General features: G+C 37.5%; 1 protein-coding gene across 4 annotated transcripts in view; it reads left to right on the top strand.

The window, feature by feature from the left end:
- The window catches only part of mtss1lb (MTSS I-BAR domain containing 2b), a 68719-nt gene extending 61602 nt beyond the window's left edge, over positions 1-7117 (top strand). For all 4 annotated transcript variants that reach the window (XM_027137007.2, XM_027137005.2, XM_027137006.2 and 1 more), the window contains one exon: positions 7-7117. In XM_027137007.2, coding sequence (XP_026992808.1) covers positions 7-770 — 764 coding nt within the window. In that variant the 3' untranslated portion in view covers positions 771-7117. The remainder of the gene's footprint in view (positions 1-6) is intronic.
- The last annotated feature ends 9844 nt before the right edge of the window (positions 7118-16961 follow it).

The following is a 16961-nucleotide window of genomic DNA, read 5'->3' as shown; positions in this document are numbered from 1 at the left end:
CTTCAGGCTCTGATTATGATTGTTACTCTGTTAACGGTGACACTGATGCTGACGGTCAGTCTGAATTTGATAAATCGTCCACAATTCCACGCCACAGCAATATTGCTCAGAACTACCGCCGCATGATTCAGACCAAACGGCCAGCCAGCACAGCTGGTTTGCCAAGTGCCATGGGTGCTCAGGGAGGCTCTGGGGGTGGTGGAGGATTGGGCACTCCCGGCACTGCTACCATCCGCCGAACACCATCGACAAAGCCTGGTGTGAGACGCACCCTCTCCAATGCAGGTCCCATCCCTATCCGGCCACCCATTGTGCCCGTTAAGACACCCACCGTTCCTGACTCATCCAGTGGGTACCCTGGGCCTCCAGCGCGTGTGGGCAGTGAGGAATGTGTGTTCTACGCAGCAGATGATGCCTCTCCTGCTGCTCTGGAGTATGTGAAGGCTTCACCGAAGCGCCTGAGCCTGCCCAATGCTGCCTGGGGCACAGCTGGTGCCGAGATGAGTGTATATGGGCAGCCGGGAGAAGAAGACCAGTTGCTAGCCGCTAACCGCCACAGTCTGGTGGAAAAAATTGGTGAGCTGGTGGCCAGTGCTCAAGCCCTGGGAGATGGCCAGTACCCTTTTCCCTCACTGGCACCGGAGGGCCAGACCGATACACAGAGTAAATGTCCCCCGCAGGAAGGAGAGGACATGCTGGTATCTATCCGTCGCGGCGTCCGACTGCGCAAGACCGTCTCCAATGACCGTTCAGCGCCACGCATATTGTGACAGCTATTCGAGAGATAAATGAAGGTGCAGTTTAAAAAAGCACTCTGCGCTGACTCTGTAGAGAACCACATACGAAAAGAAGAGGATTAAAAAAATTCAATTCAGTGTTTAAAAGAAGTCGTAAATAACGATCATGAGAAAAAAATAGAATTAAAATTCTAAATAACAACAGGCTCAGGCCACTGTAACTTGTAGCGTGTCTGGACGCATGTTTGTCATATTAACACTACCCATCATGGCAGAATAGTCAAGCTCTAGCAAGAACAAGGAATCAGCGCATTAGTGGACAAAACATTTCCTAATTCTGGACGCCTGGAATTTAGTGCTGGAAAAGCTCGTCTAATGAATAGAGGACGGTCGGGATACACAGTCTCATAAAGAAACTCTCCCTGTATTTCGCCCCACTCCCACCTCCAGCTCTGCGTTGTCACACTGCCAGCTGAAACAACAGCAACAGAGCTGTCTGTGATTGGTCAGTGTGACTGTTAATCAAGCTGAAGATGAGCAGGGCTCTGCTGCAGGTCAGCTTGTGGTTTTGGAAATGATCTTTTAGCAAACCTGTTTTTGTTAACTTTTTGGTTTGATTCTAAGCAAATAATCTGCAGATCCAGAAATTGATGGTGTGTATATCAGGTGTATGTATTTTTTAGAACTGACCTAAAAAATGCCAATATTATGTGGAGCAATAATCTTTCTGTTCAACAGTTGGAGAAAGACATAATTCTAAAAATAGTTTTTAATGCATGTAGATGCAAAGGTTGTAGACAGGGCAAAGCCTTGGTTAATTTGGCTCTAGGTGTGAAAATAGTGGAAGGAAGGAGACAGAGAAGCAAATAGGAATCCAAGCACTTTGAAGACACAGTGTTGGCCATTAGGGGTCAGTGTGGCTGCACTGTGAACAGGAAATACTGTAGTGGAGAAAGAGCTGCTTACCCTAAAGCAGCGACCAAACTCAGGGCATGTAGGGCTAAAGTCCAGCACAGTTTGGTGATCTTTTATATGTTGTTCAAGGAAATAACATATTAAACAATATCATTTTTTAATATAAAAGAAAATGTTTATTTTACGGCTGTCTAGGACCTGCAAAGAGAAGCAATTGATGTAGCCAAAGAACTGAAAAACCGTTACAACAAGGATGGTCTGATTTAGTAAAAGTATAAAATTCAGTTGTTTATAACCAACTTTCTATCACACACAAATCCTAGCAGAAATTCTAACAGAATGTTTAAGACATTTGTAAACATTCATAAACTTCAGTGATAATGTTGCTAACAGTGTTAGCACAGCTAGTGTTTACCATGACAGGATTTCACAAAGGATAAAATAATACTGACAAATGTTCATAATTTATAATTCTGGGGCTAGTCAGCTGTTTAACGCGAGATATGGGATTTTTTAAATGGATTTTAAAAATAAAGTCAAATAGAAAATGGATAACACTGGGGCTAACATATGATTTGACAAGATATGTTTAGATCTCTTTGATTGTTAATGTAGGAGCCCTGAATGCCACACTAACGTGTTTGAAAGGCCTGTTTTAAGATCCGACAAGTGAATAAGTCATTATGAAGTTAATAAGAAGAGAGTTGCAGTAAAAAACAACAACAACAACAACAACAAATCCTAAAGAGAGTTGCAGTAGGTGTATTAGCAGATTAAATCACCAAACTGGACTGACCTCTGGCCATACACAGCTACAGATAAGCATCCTCGCCCTAACAGATGGAACAGAGAAACAGAGGAAGAAATGGCATGATAGTAAAAAGAGTGAAAAAGTAAGTGAATCAGATGTGCAAATGAAAGAGTAACTTTGGGTGGTAAGTGATTTTTTTTATCTCTTCTTTTTTAACTCTTCTAAATTGAGAAATTATCTTTTTTTATTTTTAACGAATTGAGGTGAGTTGATCTCACCTTTAGATCCTGAGCCTCCAACCACGCTGCTCTGACTCAGCTAGAAGTTCTGGAGGTTGGTAAATGAGCTGAGATGAAGGCACAAACCTGGTAGTCGTATGAAAACGAAAGGAACGAGTCGATGTAGAGTCGCAGAGAGAGAAGAGGATGAGAAAAGGATAGAAGGCAAAAGATAGACATCTAGTGCTTTATGATGTGAGCATTCCACTGCCTGATCTAGAAAATAGGACACGTTATGAAATAAAACAATGTGGCGTTTTATAAAATATCGCATGGACGCAGCGGTTTCCTGTGAGTACCCATTTCAAATTGTGACCGAAAAGAATGCCTTTTGGGGTTGGAGTGGATAATAGGTGGCCAAAACACTGTTTTAGTCCTGTAGTATCTGTCTGTGAGTGACCTTCTGTGCTCCCATGGTTCACTATAACCCCCTGCCGTCTTGCATAGTTCTGTCGCTCGAAATGACCACTACATGTGCGACTAAATGGACACGTAATACTTATTAATATTTTCTGTTTGTTTCGGGATTATTTATTTTGCATAAATAGAGCACTCTGTTTTAGGAATGCCTGTCTTTTAGGAAAAAAAAAATGTGTATCTGCTTTGCAAGAGTGTATAAGACTGTACCACAGGAATGGTGTGAGAAGGGCACAAGAATGGTATTACATGCCAGGTGCAATGATGATCACTCTTTCAGGAAGTACAGTACAGCTCTGTATATATTATCACATATATACAGTAGAAACATATACTACACAGGAGGTGGAAAAGGTGTAACTGTACTGCTGATACTGGTTAAAATCACATCTGACACGTTGTCCGGAAGTTTAGGGGAAGGGATAAAAGTAAAGGTCAAATCTGTGACAGCAATACAGCAGAGTTTCTAGTCAAAGGAGGAAAAAAACAACCATGTCTAATAATAAGTCAGTATTTGTAGACTGTTTGAATGTGTAACATGCTAATTTCTTGTGCTTACATTGCTCTGATATTTTATACTGACCCAGATATGAACCCATGCAGTGAGTGTGAGCAAGAACAAGGGAGGAAAAAAGATGAAAGGAAGAAAACAGAGTGAATAAGGAAGATACAGTGGGGATGCAAAACAGCGAAATGTAGCAGACAGGAAAGTACCTAGACAGGAATGATTAAATGGCACCGGGAAATGGAGACAGAGCCATGAACAAACAAATTAAAGTATCTGTAACGGTGTCAAATTCATTCTTTTAGTTAATTTTTTTCTTGCACATCCAGATTTAAATTATTTGATAAGTGAAATTGATAAATATACATATTAGAGACCTAGATAGCTGATGAAGTCGTTGTGTACATGGATTCTCGAATTGCTTCCACGCTGCGCTATAAAACAAGTAGACACCTGTGAACGAAACAGAATATTAAATACAGAAGTATGTTGTTGTGCAAAGACGTTTTTAAAATGTTCTTTAATTGCATCAAAACGTTAAATGTGCATCTGCTACAGTATATAGTTGATAATGTATTTTCCAGCATTTTTAGAAGTTAGCTTGAAAACGATCTGAAAGTTTTAGCTAGCTATCTTAGCTTGCTAGTTTATTTGCCCTCAATTGTAACTACAATATGCTTGGCAACATAATGTCTGGCAGTTCTAGGAGTTGTTTAGAGGGCTGTAAATATGTGACATTTTGGAAAAAATAGTCACTTACATGAGTGTTTGTGAGTGGATTTCACATGGTCACACTATTTCATGGACTCAGATAGTGAGATTAAAAAAAAAAAACTCATAGAAGCTTTGGCTTAAAAATCTTTAGTGAGTATGCACCACATGCATTAGTATTTGCACCCTCTATTGGCTATACAGGTTTCTAATATGTGTAACAGTGGTTGAATCGGGTGTGTTAATGTCTGAAAAAATCTTAAACCGGTTAGTGCTGTGCTCCTCAAAGAAAGATGATTTAAAAAATTATATTATAACATATTATAACGATTATAACATGCTTCCTTTCCTACTTCTTTCTCTTCTTCTTCTTCTCCTTCTTCTTAAGCTCACTGCTGGAAAATCTATGAAAAAATAATTAAAACCTGAAAATTTGCCATTTTTCTATTGAAAGTGTTGTCATCGGATTGAAGTGAAGGTGTCTGAAGTGACAGGCAGGTACATACAGAAATATTTCAGCACCTAGCCATTAGCCTAAAGAGCCCAGTTAAAATGAGTCCAGAGTATGAGTTGTTCAAAGCAACCCTCAGTTTGTCAACTTTAAGCGCACAAATGAAAAATGAGCACAGAAAAGCAGTGTGGAATATCTAGAATACTGCACTTGCATGGCTGAAAGACCAAATCATTCATGTCATTCGACCTAATGTGACATACTCACTTTGTTTATCCAGCCTGTCCATAAAACCAGAATTGTTTAGCTCTTTTCAGCATATCGCATTAAATCACCCATTTCTAATTTGATTTGCCTACATGCACCACTGCGTCACAGTATCAAAACTCCATTTCAGACGAAAAAAACACTGCTATATTAAACTCGTGCATGTATTATGCAACTAAAATGTGAACCAGATCTGCTAGAAGCAGTGAACAAGAAGGGTCTGTGTATAACTAATTCAGATAAATTGGATGGAATCCAGGCTATTGGCACTGCTGAACTAAACCGTCACTCAGCACACACAGGCCCAAACTCACACTTGCTGTATCTCCTGTCTTGGTACTCAGGTGACTCACCTGTCTATCTTTTCCTATTCTCTAACAGAGCTCTTTGCATCATTCAACAACTCATTCATTTCCACCATAGGCCGTGCTTGTTAAAATTCCTTCTTCATGCATTATTCATATGCAGCCAACAGTCAAACATCCATCTTTTTATGCTATTATTTCTTATTTTCTATGCTAGTACATTTTAAACAGCGCACTGATTGTGGCTGGTGTGACTGAGCTACACGCTGTTTCTGCATGAGACGCTAATGAAATCCTTCTGATGAAAATTGATATCCTGAGTTAGCACGGGCGAATGAGTGAAGTTCTGTTCTCACTTCATTTTTATGTCTTTGCCAAATCCATCAATGGCTTGGGATCTGAACTTTAGCAACCTATTCCACTGTACATAAACTATTGTAGACTACAGTCGGTGGTGCAAAACACTTTACATTTATTGCATTTGGCAGACGACCTTATCCAGAGCGTCTTACATTTTTCATCACATTTTATACAACTGAGCAACTGAGTGTTAAGGGCCTTGATCAAGGGCCCAGTGGTGGCAGCTTGGTGGACCTAGGAGTCTAGCTAACAACCTTCCAATCACCTCAACCACAAAGCCACCACATCCCCACATCCTACATGATAGTCTGCTTTTGCTGGCATGCATCTGTACATAAATACAGCTTTCTTAATAACTGTGCTTCTTTTTCTTTTTTTTTCTTTTTTGCTTGTTTTTGCAAATTGCAACACATTCTTAGCCACAAACGTGTATGAAAATAACCAACTGTATAATGTTCAGTTATACATGGAAATGTTTGATAAAAGCACATTCATTAGTACAAAAATTCCTAATGAATTTATTTCATATAAACATTGCAATTTTCCGTTTCTTTACTTCCCAAAAGCAGTGTCCATTAGCAGTGCTCGTGCAGTTACATTAATGCTTGTGACTTTATTTCCCCAGCGGTTTAAAACGAGTAGCTGCAGTTCTGTGGGGGGAAAAAGCTACATAAATGCTGTGGAAGTCTAGGAATCACTCAGCCTTGCCCAAACTAAAAGTGCAGCGTCTTTCATCCACCTGGCCTTTCATTGCTCATCCTATTTCTGCTGAAGGCCTGATTTATGTGTATAATGCCCACTCGTTCTTACCCACTCATACTCATGCTCAGAAATATCAGCCATCAGTGGAACCTATGCTTCCTCTTGTCATTAGCGCTGCCAGACAGACAGTGTGATGCAAGCAGGTACCATGGCAACCTGGCGCCTTTCTGTCTTCTGCACAAAACCTCTAAATTACTTGTTTTTATTTTTTATTTTTTTTTCTTTCTTCAGAAAAAAAAGAAAACTGTCCCTTTGACACTTCTGACCACTCGGATACTGCATCAGTGTGACCTGACCTTAGCCACTGTCCTTAAATCACTTTCCTAGTTCTCATACTTGTGAAGAGAATAAAGTGTGCGTTTTTAGTTATTATTTAATTTAATTTTTGTGTACAAAACCCCCGCAATTCCTCCAATGGAGTCAAGTAAGACTACAGGTGCTCTCGTCTCTGTTCTGCTTCTATATCTCTGTCCTTTTCACGTTAATTTATTGTGTTGGTTTTTTTTCTTTTCTGAAGCTAATCTGCCTCTATTGCTGATGACAAATATTCCTTTTTTGTAAGATTTATTCTCTTCATTTTGTTAACTTTAGTCACTGCTATTGTAACAAAACGCACTGTGATGATCCCAGTATTAATAAAAATTGTACTTAAGCTGTATGTGTGTATTGTCTGTGTGTGTTTGTGCATTTCATTTCTTTTTGTACCGTTTGCATAAGAAGTTTTAGCACAAATATCAACACTGAAAGCAGGAACACCAGAAAGCTTCATCAGTCAGTTATGTAATTATGAAGCACTGAACTACTGAAGCACACAACTGAAACAATCATGTTTAAATATGACAGAAGAGGATTGGCAAAAGAAGGATTTTTAACGTTTAATGTTTGTGCTAGATTAAATAACCCACTCAAAATTTTGGACTTTGTACATTTTGTCTGCTTGAAATATCTTCTTTTATAGCCTCCAGAATAAACCAACATTATAATGTGTAATCAAAGTTTAAAAACAGAAATGTCTATCAATCCCTATTAAAATATAATGGCTAACATGATGGCTTTGAAAGCACTTGACACTCCAGTGACAGTGACAAGACATGAAAAACAAAACCATTTCACTATAGGAGATTTAATAAAATAAATAAGTAAATAAATAAATAAATAAATAAATAAATAAATAAATAAATAAATAAGATTCTTATTTCTTTTTTCTTAAAAGGCAGGGGGCACCAGAGACCTTTCTCTAGATATTCCCATCTGGATATTTCCATAACTGCGTTAACTCCCATTTATTTAGTATGTATAAGGTGTAATCTGTGTTGAACGAGAGTCTTACACATCAGTATATCATTAAAGTAAGTGATACATATAATTGATTTGGCTGTTTTCCTTATATATATATATATATATATATATATATATATATATATATATATATATATATATATATATATATACACACACACACACACACACTCACACACCAGTCCCATAATTGCAGTGGATTTTCGAACAGCTCGAGAATCTTTCTATATCCATAATGACTTTCTTCATATAAGAGACTTTAATGAGGATGGATCTTCTTAGCACATCGCCTCTCCAATGACTTCATAAGCTACGCCGAGGCGAGTTTAATTAAAATGAAATAAGCTACGGATAATTTACAAAAGAAATTCACACAGAAACCGCACTGAAGGCTAAAACAGGAGGATGTTGCACATCACTTTATAGTTCTATTCTGTTCAATTAATTAAATGGGTAAAAGAACTTGCTTTGCAGCTGTGCGCTTTCAACACTACAGTGATCTACCTACGTTATTACTGATGCTGTCAAAGACCACTACAATGAAGCAGCAGCAGGAATCAATTTGTATTGATATAACAATTACGTCTTAGGTGTCTGTTACATCATCTTAGCTATAATTAATTTATTAGCTTTGATAGATCAGTGAAGCTGAATCCAGCAGCTGGTATATACGAATAAATTCACAGGTTCATGAATGTGTAATGTCACTGTAAATGTTCCCTAGTGGCAGTTTATTTTTAGTCGTATAGTAGACGTTACTCTTTATATAATACTACAGGCTTCACAATTATTCAAGGACAAACTCAGGTCTTGTGTCACCTCAAAATAGCAGGAAGTGAAACATGCTGAACGTATAAAGTTTTCTAGCCAACCAAATACATCAATTGCATCATCTTTCTTAAGCTTCTTATCTGCTATACATTATGGTGGTTTACTTGGAAAACAACCGTACTTCATAGTCATGATTTGAAATACTTTAACTCATCCCATGTACTGTACACTAGACGTTCACTATGTTTACTGGGTCTAGACTTTCAGAAAAAGAAGAACGGAGAAGAACTAGTAGATTAAATTGGTTACAATCTATTGTATTTAGCCTTACGGCTACAGTACATAACAAGCAAGGCCAACCTCAAAGTGGACATTATTTTTCTGGGTAATAGACTATTCCAAGGCAAGTGTCAAATAATGGGAGATGTAGAGACCCATGATTCACCCATCTAAAGTTTCCTCAGGCTATTTTTGCAAGGACATGTTGGATATATGTCATAAGAACACACTCCTTGATAGTTTTGGAGTGAAGATCATTGTTCTTAAAGTTAATTGGATGGAAAAAATACAAAACTAAAAAAACGCCAGTGATAAACATTGTTTTATCTTCCAGCCATTTATATTCGGCTGGCCTTAAATTCCTGGGGTGTGCAGAAAATAAGTTGGCCCTGCTGGAATCTATAGAACTATTACATTTCTATCTGCTTTAGCTTCCTAAGATTCATTTTGAACAATCATGCAATAGTGCCATATAGAGCTGCTTTTTGCTAATGTACAAAATTTACACACAATTATCTATCATACAGTAATCAACCTTGACAAGCTGTTCAGATCCTTGACTAAAGCACTCCATATAGAACTTTAGTGAATCCTGCTTACTTTTGTTACCCTGAGATTTCTCTTCAACTTGTTTGGGTATCCTTTTCTTTACGAAATCCATCAGGGGCTTGGAATATAAACTTTAGCAATCTATTCTATTGTACATGAACTAGAATACAGTCTGTGAAGCAAAACATGTTACATTAATGATATTTGACAGACACCCTTATCCAGAGCAACTTACATTTTTCATTGCATTTTATACAACCAAGGGTTAAGGGCCTTGCTCAAGGGTCTACCATTGATAGCTTGGTGGACCAACCTGGGGTTCAAGCTCACAACCTTCTGATCAGTAGCCTAACACCATAACCACTAAGCTACAACATCCCCAGAAGCAGTGAGATGGCCAACAGAGAGGAAGTGAGACAGCTTGTGGACTGGTGCATATAACCTCTTCCTTGCTCTTGACAAGATGAAGGTGCCGATAAACGGCTTCAAGATAACCTACACCACATACTCATCACTCAGCATCAGTGGCACAGCAGCCCTTCATCACTGAAAAGTTCCACCAAAGCCTCTATTTCCTGAGGATGTTGAAGAGAGCTGGAATGAGTGCAGCAATCTTCTATTCCTTATGAAGAGCATCATTGTATCATACCATGCTGTATCATGGTTTGGTAGCAGCAGCAATGCTATAGACAGGAGAGCTTTTCAAGGGGAAGTGAAAATGGCCATTCTGGATGGATCTACTTTGAAAGTTTAACCCTAGGAGCAAGAAAATGTACGTCTTTTCTGAGAATGTATTATGAGTAATAATGTACTATTGACTCACTGGTCTTCAGCATGTTAGGTGTTCTTATTGCTATTGTTTTCATACTTGTTCAATAAACAGTTGAGGCTTACAGATATAATGACATTTGAGGAATATAATTTGACCAAACCATATACATTTGTGCAAGTTGAAAAAAAATTAAATGAAAGCTGAAGATTTTATCAGTACCATTTTTTTTTTTCTTTCAGGCTATGATATTTTGTGACAGAGAACATTTCATTTAGCTCTGTTTATGTCCGTCGCTGCTGTGTGTTGCTAGCAAAGAACATCTTGAACATAAAACTGAGTTAGTTATCGGGGGGTAAGTAAGGGGATATAAAGTGTGTGTGTGTGTAAGTGTGTCACAGTGCTCACAGAAATGAAGTGCACTGATGTGTGTTTTTCTCTGTACACTTGCTTCACTGCATCATGCTCCCAAATACCTCAGTGTGAGCACACACAGCCCCTTGCACTCATTTTTAACACCAGTCTTGCTGACACTGCTCTGCATGCTCGATTCAACCATCCTCATGTCTCTATTAAAGATACACTATAAACACTATAACCGAGTTACAGGTATTTTAGGACGATTCTGTTGTAAAACCTCATGATTTTTTCATAGTGCAGTGTTTGAAGTCTGCTTTGTTTGATCATTAAACATGAAACACGTCCATGTCACGGTCATTTTGTGTCGATGCTCATTAGTATGAAAGCCTACACTACATACTACTACTTACATACATACATAATACTGTATCTCGACATATTGCATGCTGGTGTCGGAGCATTGTATATGACTACGAGTAAATTAGCATAGTGCGCCAGATTTCACACAAATACTGTACCAGTCCACTGACTGAGTCTCACCAATACGTGCACTCAATAGTTAATGGTTAGTCCATAGATATTGAACATGTCTAGCATATATACAGTACATACACATTGATTCATTTTATTGTATCTATTATTTTTATTATTTCTATTAATCTTATACCATTTTTATTTTACACTATTACATTTTCTTTGCTTTCTCTATGATTTACATTTCTGGCATTTGGTAGATGCCCTTATCCAGAGCAAATTCAGTTATCTCATTTATTCAGGTGAGCAAATGAGGGTTAAGGGCCTTGCTCAGGGGCCCCGGTGTGGCAGCTTATTGGCCCTGGGATTTAAACTAACTTCCAATCAGTTGTCCAACACTGAGCTACTGAGATGTTACTCCTCGTACTTGCATTGAATTTCCTACAGGTACATCTCATCTCTCAACTTTTCCTCTATTAGTATCATCGGTATCGATGCTTCCTATTAAAGAAGAACTTATCCTACATTTAAAGGTTGCACCTGATCCTACAGTGCAAACGCTCTTCAGTGGGCCGTCACAGTGTCACAGCAGGAAGTGTTGATGCCTAATGGATCCAGGGATGCTGCTGTGATCCTGAGCTGAGGTTATTATCTGTATGAAGTTTTGCATGTTCTTCCTGTGGCCATGTTGGAATCCCTAGGTTTCTCCCACCTCCTGAAAACATCATCATGTGTGCATGGTGCCTTTTAATAGAACAGCATTTTATCCAGGGTGTATTCGCTCCACATACTCAATGTCCTTTCATCTTTTCACCAGAAAAGATGAATGAATGACCAAAACCAATTGATAGCCTGTACTCAAACCACATTTTTCTAATTAATTGCAGCTAATGATGGGCAGCATGAGCATAGCAATGCTCATATCCTGGATCATATCTCAGTAAATAAAGGAAAGCATGGCACTAAATTCTATCTTACTAACTTATTAAACATTGAAGACTCAATTTTCAGATGAAATGCTACCCTATTCTTCCCCCTCATAATAATTTCCCACACAATTGTCTGTTTCTGGCTTTTGTTTCTGCTGTGCCTGCTCGTATCTTGTCCTCCATTTATTTTCCACAGCTTGGTTAGGAAGAATTTGCACATTTGCACTTTCTAGACTTACTTTGAAATGATCAGTGGAAATCAGTGTCATTTTTGGCAGTGTAGACTTCGAGCATCATTACTACACCGCAAAGAACTAAATATTAATTTCATGAAGAAGAATGAGTCAGTGTTCCCAGGACATATTAATATACAAACATGGATGTATACGAATGTATGAAACTTTATGCTTCAAATTAAATAATATGCCATCACCTTCACGGTATCAAATTTCTACAAACCCCAACAACACAACTCGGTTTAACACTTACTGTAATTAACACATTGTAATTTAATAAAATACATTCATTTTTTTAAATTAGACAAGCTATTGCTAGTATTTCTTTGCAAATATTCTCATTGCTAAAATGTTTGTAAAATCTAAATATTTTAAATACATTTTTGTTCATTTGGAGGCCAGTTTTCACTTAAACTTATGGGTCTTAAACTTAAGTTAAAGTTAAGTTAAGTTAAGTTAAAGTTAAGGAAACCAACTAGGTGCATAATTACAAAAATAAAAAAAATGATAAACTGTCAAATCGTTCATTTTCTACCTCTTATCCGAACTACTTGGGTCACGGGGAGCCTGTGCCTATCTCAGGCGTCATCGGGTATCAAGGCAGGATACACCCTGGACGGAGTGCCAACCCATCACAGACTGTCAAATCAAAATATTGCAAATTCTGCTTGGTTAATTAGACATTTTTTATGAGAGTGAGAAAAAAAAATAAGACTTTTGGAATATGGTACTTTTGGCACTGAACTCTTGGCTTCCCAAGAGAAACTTGGTGGCTAATAGCAAAGAAACACAAGCACAGACAAATAAGTATAAGCCTCTACTGTGGGAAATAAAAGCAAGTGGTCTCATACTGCTAAAGAGCTTGGAGTAACACAACATATTTTTTCTATATATTTATTTAATATAAAGAACAGATATGCAGAAGCACTACATTTCGCCACTCTTAAACGCTCATGGGAATGGGATCATAACATGTAGTCATCTTGAAATGTCTATGCTTTCTTTCCTGTAATGGATAACACTTCTGATAAATCTGGCAACACAGAAAATACACTCTTGCCAAGAATAACATGCTTTGCATAGATTAAAAGCTGAATTCATTACTGAGTTTTCTTACGTTACGCAAGCTGTGGTGTCCATTGGTTTAATTAACTCTTAATCTGAAGACAGCGTTTTTAAAGAGGTGGTGTAGTCACTTGTCAAAGCCATGAAACTGTCAACACTACTATATTTTAAATATAAAATCTTAATTTGCAATTATATAAATACAGTCCCACTAATTTATATTTTAATTGCAAATCATGGAGCGAAGCCGGAAGAGGAAGTGGTTCTATTAACTCTGTCTAGGCACTGTACTGCAAACTAAAAAAAAAACTGCAACTGAATATTTATGAACAATCTTTTTAATGGCATATGCACTTCATATTTTAATGGATCGACTACTATCAATTTAAAAAAAATAGAATGTTGTTGCCCACATGATACCCACTTAATTTAGCCTCACACTGATCTATCGATTTTAATATTTATTTGATTTAAAGAAGTAAATGCAAATGGAATCAAATAAAATGTGTTATATGAAGTCTCTCGAGCATAAGAATGACCTCTCTATCATAAAATTAGGCAGGAAAAAAAAGATGAATACTATAGATCAAAGCACAACAGATCTTGATTATACACATCTCTCTAGACCTCCCGGTGCTCATATGGTGCTAAGAAACACACATTTTATTTGGTTGTAAATAATGTATGAGTTGCAGGGAAGGGATCCTCATCCTTCATATAATTGTAATGGGAAGTATACAAACAACAAGGTACTACTATATCTTCATAATGTTCTCTAGTGTGGGCAGAAAATAGCTTGCCTACAGGCTAAGATTTGTGTTTGTAATATAGGTGGGTTTTTTATGTCGGTATTGCTGATTTTTACTGCCTTTTTATCCTCCAACAGAGAATATGCACTCTTATACACCATACAAATATCGTGTCATGATTTGAAGGAAATCTTCCTGATTAGATTCTCTATTTCAAGTAAGAGTTAATAACCTTTTATTTAGTCCTGTTTCCAAAGTTGTTTAGGATCTCAGAGTAAATCGCAACAACTTACTGTACCTTAGTTCTGTTTGCTGCAAATGGAACGAAAGCCATTATCGTGTTTATCATCCAGCATCTGATTAAACACGATGTAGAAACTAATATGATTTTTTTTTAATTGTCTGGTTATCATTGCGTCTATCAAATACACGCCGTAGTCTTTATGCCCAGCGACGTTGCTGATTTTCCTTCCTTTTTTTCTTCTCGTTTTCCTTCTCATTTTTTCCTAGTGCTTTTGAAACTTATCACCCTATCAGCTCTGTGGCTATGATAAGTTGGCATTAGCGTGATGAGAACACATGCTTTAATGAAAAGATGTGCTCATTCGATATAACTGGTTCAATTATTGAACTGCCATACAAACTTCTAGTTACTGACTTAACACAATCAGAAAAATAGATGATTTTGAAATAGGTGGAATAAAATATTGAGTAATAAATGAGCCAATGATTCAGCTTCCGTTGACTTCCTGACAGGGTTTGATATTTTATGTATGAGATTTCATAAAGTACCCAGCCATTTGACAGTTTGTGATTAAACATGGCCAATTGGGGTGAACTGAGGAGTTTAGGCCTCGTTAAGGAGCAAGCAGGATGTAGGTGCATGAAGCACACTCCTAATTCTTTCCTCACTTTTTCTCTTCTCCTTCATCATTTCGCTTTAATGCACCTGACACTTCTAACAATAGTTTCTGCTTTCACTTGCCTTTTAGCCTTGCCCTGTCAAACTGTATCTCATTCTGTTTACTGCCTTTACACTCTGACATTTCCTCTTTTCTAAGCCCTGTATTAACTAAACAGATTTAATTTGGGAATCCAACGTACGCACTTTATTAACAATTGTAAGATGATGTTAACGAGAATCTACGGCCAGGGTCAGGGAATAAGCAAATGAGGTTAGCATAGACAAATCTCACAACTGGATGAAAGACAGGAAAGAAGCTAAGCAGTACAAAATGTATTGTTAATTTAGAAGAGCATTCTTGTAATATGAGCAAAAGCATCATTCCAACCCTCCAGCTGGGAAAACATCCTAATCTCATATCCAAAAGTGACCCAGAAGTCGCGCACATGACTAGAAAAAAGCAAATAAAAAGTCTTAAAATAATATTTAATACTTCAGTTTATCATGAATTACAAAAGAATAATTAGAACCGATGTACTAATATTTATCTAACTGATGAATTACTGATAAAAAGCTGTGAACTGCCAATTTTGGGAAGATTCTTAAATTTATAGTCTTAAATTCATCTACATGATGAAAGTACTTTAGTCCTTTCTACAGAACTAAAAAGTTCAGCTGTTTCACCTGATCCAGTGTCTCCTCTCAGGGTTGATTAGAAAACAACACTTTCAGGCTGTATGAGTGGGGTTTGTTTTTCTGTGTCCAGTGTCTAATAGGTTAGGGTTATGATCAGGTCCAGCTCCACACTTTGGCTAGATTATATGTGGTATGATGCAATAGAAATGAGTAACTGGTGTAACCACCCATGAGAATAAATTATGGAAGAATTATAGCGAACATAGCATCTGTTTATTCTGCCTATTCTTGACCCTCCTTTTTTTTCAATTTGCTTTCATCATTTAATTTTACTCTCAACCATTTCTTTTCTCTTCTCACTTGGCATGGTTTTCCTTTTCAACACATCTTCCATTCCTTCCTCCATTTCGTCACCTTCTTTCCCATCTTAAGCTCACTGCTCTGTGCACTGTTACTCCTCTTCCCAATCTTTTAAAGTCATTTCCATATATTGCACAGTAAATTCATTTCCTTCTGTGTTTTATTTGCTTTCTTCAGTCTTGCATTAAACTAATACAAATCTGTTCTATGTTTCTCAGCTGTGTGATCAGCTGTGCTGAATATATGGAGCAAGGAAGGATGTGTAAACAACATAATGGCATCTGGAGTCCTACTTTTCAGATCAAGCCAAGTCATTATAACTTGTAAAACCTCAGGCAGTGCTCTTGACCACTGCTTATTGAATCTTTGAATTGGGTCATATTTCAAAGTGAACTGATGAGCTGAGGTTGATTGTTGATTCTCCAAATTTCAACACTGGTTATGCGTCATATCCTTAGGATTAGTACATATAACACAGATCATTTGTGTGACATGTTTGTTTATTAGTACACTCCGGTTATAAATAGCAAAGTACATACCAGTGGAAATGAGATACTACAGTTTTCTTCTACAGTCCACTACCAAGTAACTTCAAGACTAGTATTACAATACCACAGCTGATATTGCAACTTTTTAGTGTGGGGTGGGGTTGGGGATGTTGGTGTAGGTGTGGGGTTGTTATAAGGGGTGTAGTGAAGAGAATGGTGGTGCTGGCGGGAACGGGTGGGGGTGGTAGTTTTGGTAGTGGCGGAGATGGGGGGTTGGGGCAGTTGTGATTTCGTCGTAAGAACTAGCATTTTCAGATTTCTCACATTTCTGAATTTCTCACAATTTAAGACTTTTCTCTTTTTGTTTTGTTCTGATCAAATATTCAGTTTGGTTTCTCAAGAATTGCCTAATTCAGTTAAATCAGATTGAATTATACATGATAATTCAATAAAGCATACTGCTATTGCTTTCAGGATAAAGGTTTGCCATATTTCTTTTCTTTGTTCTTTATTAAAAATATTATACATTATACATTCTTTCTTTTTCTTGCATTAACATTACAGTATGCTTTCTCTTTCTCTTACTCCTGTGTACATGCTTGCCTGATGTGTGTGTGTGTGTGTGTGTGTGTGT

Source organism: Tachysurus fulvidraco, chromosome 1 (assembly GCF_022655615.1).
Source record: "Tachysurus fulvidraco isolate hzauxx_2018 chromosome 1, HZAU_PFXX_2.0, whole genome shotgun sequence".
NCBI classification, from domain to species: domain Eukaryota; kingdom Metazoa; phylum Chordata; class Actinopteri; order Siluriformes; family Bagridae; genus Tachysurus; species Tachysurus fulvidraco.
This window is presented reverse-complemented; position numbering and strand designations above follow the sequence as displayed.